At 40.1% G+C, this 8,047-nt stretch overlaps 1 protein-coding gene across 1 annotated transcript; it reads left to right on the top strand.

Moving 5' to 3' along the window:
* Positions 1-7,153: 7,153 nt before the first annotated feature.
* Positions 7,154-7,762, top strand: LOC139888507 (uncharacterized). The gene has a single exon (XM_071871513.1). It carries the CDS (start codon positions 7,154-7,156, stop codon positions 7,760-7,762), a length of 609 nt encoding a protein of 202 aa, XP_071727614.1.
* The last annotated feature ends 285 nt before the right edge of the window (positions 7,763-8,047 follow it).

The raw sequence follows: 8,047 nt of genomic DNA on the forward strand, positions 1-8,047 counted from the left end.
ACTAAGAGCTTCCGCTGTTGCATACTAAAATAAGGACAAGATTTGGAGTCCATGTTTGTATGATATTGTGTAAAAACTGCATTCAAGAAACTGATTTCGATGTAACATATTTGTATTGTAAACCATTATGTAATGGTCGTGTGTAAACAGGATATTTTAGATTATCATTATTTGATAATCTACGTAAAGCTTTTTAAACCTTTATTTATGAAATAAAGGTTATGGTTTGTTTTAAAAATGAATGCAGTCTTTGAAAAACGTCTCATATAGAGGTCAAAACCTCGCAACGAAATCAATTAATATGGAACGTTTTTAATCAATAAGAACGGGACATTTCAGTAGATGCGGCCATGGCCGGTCACTCATCCAACAACAACAACAATAACAACAACCACAACAACAACAGCAATGGAGCCAGTAATTCAAACGAGGGATGCTCCTATAAAGCTTTCATGGGGTGCAAACCTCACACTTTTGATGGAACCGGAGGACCGGTTGTGCTCACCCGATGGTTTGAGCAAATGGAAGCCATCTTTAGCATAAGCGGTTGTCAGGACCAAGACAAGGTCAAGTACTTCACTCACACTTTTGCCGGTGTCGCGCTCACTTGGTGGACCACCTATGTACAATTGGTGGGTACCGATGAAGCCCACGCCCTCTCTTGGGCCGATTTAAGGGAAAAGATGATCATCGAATATTTTCCTCATGAAGAAACCCGAAGGCTCGAACAAGAGTTAAGAACTTTAAAAGCTGTCGAAAACGATCTCAAGGCCTATAATTAACGATTTTCTGAACTAGCCTTGATGTGCCCAAACCTTGTGAACCCCGAGTCTCTAAGGGTTGAACTTTACATGGATGGTCTTCCAAAGAGCATCAAACACGGGGTAATGTCATCCAAACCCACTAATCATCAAGAAGCTTTGAAGATGGCCCGCAAATTGATAGAAACGGTGGACAAAATTGCAGTGCCGACACCTAAGGCCGAGGATAAATCGGGTGGCAACAAAAGAAAGTGGGAAGCCCCCCAATCAAGCAACAACAACAAAAACTTCGCCAAGAAGCCTTTCACCTCCGACGGCAAGAAGGGTTATGCCAGAAACCTACCTCTTTGCAACAAATGCAACAAGCATCACTTTGGTGAATGTGGCAAGCTAATTTGCCATCGATGCCAAGGAATTGGTCATAAGGCCAATGATTGTAAAAGTGCCGCCCCCATCGCTCGAAAGGGGCCCAATGAACCAAAGACGGTCACTTGTTACGAATGTGGCCAAACGGGTCATTATAGAAATGCATGCCCAAAGAAGAAAGATAACCCTAATACGCACGGCTGAGCTTTCAACATTAACACCGAGGAAGCCCGAGATGACAATGAACTAGTCACGGGTACGTTTCTTCTCAACAATTCTTATGTCTCTTGCTTATTCGATTCGGGTGCCGATAAGAGTTTTGCATCCAAGACTTTGACTTATTCTTTTAGCACTCCACCACTCCTACTAGATACTACTTATACCATTGAAGTGGCCAACGGGAAACTATTGAGTGCCGATAAATTTTATCGGGGGTGTACGTTAAACTTAATGGGTAAAGAGTTTGAAATTAACTTGATACCAATAGAACTAGGGAGCTTCGATGTAATCATTGGTATGGATTGGTTAGCCAAAATGAAATCTCACATCCTTTGCGATCTTAAAGTGATTCAAATTCCTATCGAGAATGTTGAACCCTTGATTGTCTATGGTGATAAGAGTTGCACCGTACTCAACCTCATCTCGTGCCTTAAAGTTGAAAAATACCTTCGTAAAAGTTGTTTCGCGATTCTAGCCCATGTCAAGAAAGTCTAGATCGACGAGAAGCATAACGATGATGTACCAATTGTTAGTGACTTTTCCGATGTTTTTCCTGACGAATTGCCGGGCCTTCCACCTCATCGACCGGTAGTTATCCTAATCGATCTTATTCTAGGAGCCGTACCCGTGGTACGTGTACCGTATAGACTTGCTCCATCCGAAATGCAAGAATTGCAAAGTCAAATCTAAGAACTACTTGACCGTGGTTTTATCCAACCAAGCCATTCAACATGGAGCGCTCCGATTTTATCGTGAACTAAAAATTGATGGTTAAGAACCGATATCCTCTTCCACGCATCGATGACCTCTTTGATTAACTACAAGGGTCTTGTGTATATTCAAAAATCGATCTCCGCTCGGGTTATCATCAACTAAGGGTTAAGGGGGAAGATGTCTCCAAAACCGCTTTCTGAACTCGTTATGGTGGTTATGAATTTATTGTAATGCCATTTGGTCTAACTAACGCACCGGCGGTGTTCATGGACCTCATGAACCGCGTGTGCAAACCATACCTCGACAAATTCGTTATTGTGTTCATCGATGATATTTTGGTCTATTCTAAAAGCGAAGAAGAGCACGAACAACATCTCTGACTTGTGCTTAAACTCTTGAGACAAGAACGACTCTATGCCAAATTCTCCAAGTGTGAATTTTGGTTGAAGGAAGTTCAATTTCTTGGTCATGTTGTAAGTGATCAAGGTATTAAAGTCGATCCCGTAAAAATCGAAGCCATTAGCAAATGGGAAACTCCTACTACTCCTACTCACATTCGTCAATTCTTGGGTCATGTCGGATACTATCTTAGATTCATCAAAGATTTCTCCTTGGTTGTTCGTCCTCTAACCGCGTTAACTCACAAGGGAAAGAAATTCATTTGGGCAACCGAACAAGAGTCCGCATTTCAAATCTTGAAGACAAAGCTAACCACCGCTCCTATCTTGTCACTTCCCGAAGGCAATGATGATTTTGTTGTGTATTGCGATGCCTCAAAACATGGTTTTGGGTGTGTATTGATGCAATGAAATAAAGTCATTGCTTATGCCTCTCGACAACTAAAAATTCATGAACGGAACTACACGACACATGATCTCGAACTCGGAGCCGTCGTCTTTGCACTTAAAATGTGGAGACACTATCTTTATAGATCCAAGAGTACTATCTTCACCAATCACAAAAGCCTCCAACACATCTTCGACCAAAAGAAACTAAACATGAGACAACGACGGTGGATTTAAACTATGAACGATTATGATTGTGAGCTTCGTTACCATCCTGGGAAGGCAAATGTAGTAGCCGATGCCTTAAGTCGAAAGGAAAGAGCGGTGCCTCTTCGTGTCCGAGCTTTAAACATCTCCATCCACACCAATCTCAATAATCAAATTCGTGTAGCCCAAGACGAGGCTCTCAAGGATGAAAACATCTCTCTCGAACGCTTGAACGTCCTCACCTCTCGATTCGATGTTAAGGAGACCGAACTTCGATATTTTGCCGGAAGAATTTGGGTGCCTAGTTATGGGGACTTACGAAGCCTTATTCTAGACGAAGCCCATAAGTCAAGGTATTCGATTCACTCAGTGCCAATAAGATGTACCATGACCTTAAGGAACAATATTGGTGGCCGAACATTAAAAGGGACGTCGCTACTTATGTTGGGAAATGCCTAACTTGCTCCGAAGTCAAAGCTGAACATCAAAGACCGTTCGGACTACTTCAACAACCCGAAATCCCACAATGGAAGTGGGAGAGAATAACGATGGATTTTATCACAAAACTACCAAGAACGGCGAGCGGTTATGATACTATTTGGGTTATTGTAGACCGTCTCACCAAATCCGCCCACTTCCTAGCCATGAAGGAAACCGACAAAATGGAGAAACTTGCACAACTTTATATTAAAGAGATGGTTTCCCGTCACGGTGTGCCTTTATCGATTATTTCTGACCGAGATGGCCGTTTTGTTTCTAGATTTTGGCGTACTTTACAAGAAGCGTTGGGAACGCATTTAGACATGAGCACCGCATATCATCCACAAACCGAGGGACAAAGCGAACGCACAATTCAAACCTTGGAATACATGCTACGAGCTTGTGTTATCGATTTCGAAAAAGCTTGGGACAAGCACTTGCCTCTCGCCTAATTCTCCTACAACAACAGTTATCACGCGAGTATTAACGTCGCACCATTCGAAGCGTTATATGGCCGCAAATGTAGTTCAACTCTTTGCAGGGCCGAAGTGGGTGACACACAAATCACCTAACCCAAACTCATTCATGAAACAACCGAGAAGATCGTTCAAATCCGAGATAGGCTTAGGACGGCCCGTAGTCGTCAATAGAGCTATACCGACATTAGACGCAACGACCTCGAATTCTAAGTCGGTGACCGCATAATGTTAAAAGTCGCACCTTGGAAAGTTGTAATTCGTTTCGGGAAACGCGGAAAGTTAAATCCGCGGCATATTGGTCCTTTCGAAATCTTGGAGCGTGTTGAAACCGTTGCTTATCGTTTAGATCTTCCGTCTCAATTGAGCTCCGTTCATCCTACTTTCCATATATCCAACTTGAAAAAGTGCCTTGCCAAACCCAATGTCGTCATCCCTCTCGAGGAGCTTACTATTGATGACAAACTTCATTTCGTGGAAGAACCGGTTGAAATTGTGGACAACTCCGTCAAAATGCTAAAACAAAGCCGAATCCCGATCGTTAAAGTCCGTTGGAACGCCAAAAGAGGACCCGAGTTTACTTGGGAAAGACAAGATCAAACGTAAAGGAAGTACCCTCATTTATTCGCGGAATTGGAAATGCAAGATCTCGAGGAAGAAACAACGACTACTACGCCTACTTAAATTTCGGGACGAAATTTCTTTTAAGGAGTAGGTAATGTAACATCTCATATTTTTCTGTTTACTTTCCGTTTAATTATTTTAAAGTCCATTATTTAATTATAATATCTCCCGTTTACTCTACGTATTTAAAGTAATTCGTTTGGTTAATTCACGCACCCGTTTGAAACTTGAGGGACCATTGTTGTCAAGAGGGCAAAGAGATGACTAGGTCAACTAGCCAACCTTCACCCTCCTCCATTCATTCATCCTCCCCATTTCTTTTTACTACTTCAACTTTTTCTCTCAAACCCTCATACAAAGATTCATCATCCATTTTCAATCTAGAAATCAAACATCAAAACAAATTACATATTTAGAATCCTTGCATCTTCCTCTTCAATTCCATACCAACTTCATCTATTTTGGGTAACTTTCTAAAAATACTAGATTTCTTGTTCTTGATGTTTTTAAACTTATAAAGTATTAATTAGTGTCTATGGCTCAAGTCTAACATGAATATATGATTTGTATGCTCGATCTTGTTGTTTTGAGTAGCTAGCTTGAACTTGAAATTTGGTGTGTTTAATCTTGAGATTTAGTTGCTTAAATGTTGTTAGATGTTAAAAGTGCATGTATTAAATGTGTTACTAGCATCACTAGCTTCATTTTGGTATGTAGGATGACTTGGAAAAAACTTCATAAACTTGATTCTTGATTTTGTAATTTTGGTTAGGGTTTGATAGACTTAAATATGAACTTTTGATGCATAGAATGCTTTACAATGTGGGTTGTAAGTGTTTAGTTGTATTTTATGCGTAATTATCTACGAATGGGCGTATTATATGTGTGCATTTATTTCCCGAATCAAAAATGTGCATTTATGAACTTGAAGGTATTTATGATGAATATTAAATGAGCATTCAACTTGGATTTGATTTTTATGAATGAGGTTTTTGATTGATGAAAGGTGTTTAGTTGTATTTCTCGTTAAATTACTTTTCCAACGATATAAGATACGCGTTTTAAGTGTTTACGGTTCATAAATTATGCTTGTTTGAAGTTTGGCTCGTTTTGACACTTGAAAACTACCCAGATTGCTGATCAGATACTCACCGCGGCGTGGGCCTCCAGGCCGTGGCGCGGCTTAACACAGACTCAGATGGTCTGGGACCATCAAAAGCCTCGACTCCCAAAACATGCTTTAGCCCGCGGCGCGGGTGTTCTAGCCGCGGCGCGACTTAAGGCAGGGAAAAATGGCTGTTTAAATTAAAATTTTACATTAAATTCTAACTATGCTACGCACCTCTGATTATCATGTAACTTGTTCTAACATTCTTATATATGATTAAAAACCTCAGAAAAATAGTTCGAGACCCGACCCGAACGTGTTGACTTTTTTGTTGACTTTGACTCTACCAAGTTTGACTTTTAGTCAAACTTAACCAAATACTTATGCAACTATCCTAACTTGCTTCTATACTTGTATCTTGCATGAAACTTGACAATTTGATTCACATGCTACATAATCTAGTTGTAACGAACCATAGGACTAATTGAACATCTTTGACCAACTGTGTTCACCGTTATTGATACAACCTATTTGTTTAGGTCAAGACAAGCATTCGTTCTTGCACACGTTTACTTGTGAAGTACTTTAATACTATTGCACCCAAGGTGAGATCATAGTCTCACTTTTACGCCTTTAAACTTACATTTGGGATGAGAAAACATAAACGTTTCGTTTTACAAGGTGAACACAAGTATGAAAACAAACATTCTACGTACGAGTTAGAACAAAAATCCTCAATTCGATTATCATTAGTTACACTTTCCAGGTGTAAGCGATAACTTATGTTGTATGGCCATATGGGTTTGACAAACCCTCATTCAGACGGTTGGCTACCTTTATTCGGATGAAATATATTTTCAAGAAACAGTGTATGTTCTAACACTATTGTGATGGGGTTCTTTGGATGGAAAGTTAAGCCTTGATAATTGGGTGCTCATGATAACAAATTTAAGAATGGTTTATTATTATTTCAATGATATAAATCTTGTGGTTCATTTGTACTTACTTTCTTACTTAACCCTATGATTTCACCAACGTTTTCGTTGATAGATTTCAATGTTTTTCTCAGGTCCTTGAACGTTTTGTGATACATGATTCCACTCATTATTTTGATACTTGCATTGGATGTCGAGTATATATGCATACATGGAGCGTCTTTTGGCTACTTTTAAATTGTGTCGCATAGGTTTCATTTGTACTTATAACGTTGTAACGTAACTTGTGGTTGAACTATTCTTGTAAAGTTTGAAACAATCTTTACATTTGAAATGAATGCAACATATTTTTGGTCAAATGTTGTTTTAAAGACTTATGACCACGTAACTGGACCTAAGTAGACGACGCCGTCAATGACGATTTTGTCGGGTCGCTACAATTGACGGGGGAAGTTGTGAAAATGTGGTGTCAATAGAGATGGTGGATAAACTACAGCTCCCAGCGGAAGATCACCCAGAGCCATATCAACTGACTTGGTTAAAGCGTGGAAATCATATCAAGGTGACAAAACGTTGTCTCGTTCAGTTTTTAATTGGGAATACCTACAAAGATGAGGTTTGGTGCGAAGTGATTCCCATGGATGCGTGTCATCTGTTATTAGGGAGGCCTTGGCAATTTGATCGAAAGACGAAGCACGACAGTTTTCGTAATACCTATAGTTTCGTGAAAGATGGTGTTAATATTACTCTCGCCCCCTTAGACCCAAAGCTTGATACAGGGGTTGAGTCCACCCTGATCCTCAACCGCGCAGCTTTCAAGGACGAGGCCAAACATCAGCCCTTTATATTTTCCTTAGTTGTTCAGGAAGCAAATACTACTGTAACCGAGTTGCCAACCAAAGTGACACCTCTTTTGGAGGAATTTGTTGATGTATTTCCTAATGAGATACCTGCAGGTTTGCCTCTTATGCGTGACATACAATATTGTATTGATTTTGTGATAGCATATGTTATTCCCAATAAACTGGCATACAGGTTAAACCCGAAAGAATTTGAAGAGCTACAACGACAAGTTACTGAATTATAACAAAAGGGATTGATCAGAGAAAGCATGAGTCCATGCGCGGTTCCCGCACTTCTCGTTCCAAAGCAGGGAGGTTCGTTTCGTATGTGCATTGATAGTAGAGTAGTAAACATGATCACAGTTAAATATCATTTTCCTATCTCACGTTTTGAAGATCTACTTGACCAACTACATGGTGCAACAGTTTTGTCTAAAATAGACTTACCTAGTGGTTATCATCAAATACAAATGCGGCCGGGAGATAAGTGGAAAACCGCATTTAAAAAATGAGATGGTCTATACGAATGG

This window comes from Rutidosis leptorrhynchoides, chromosome 2 (assembly GCF_046630445.1).
Source record: "Rutidosis leptorrhynchoides isolate AG116_Rl617_1_P2 chromosome 2, CSIRO_AGI_Rlap_v1, whole genome shotgun sequence".
Lineage (NCBI taxonomy): Eukaryota > Viridiplantae > Streptophyta > Magnoliopsida > Asterales > Asteraceae > Rutidosis > Rutidosis leptorrhynchoides.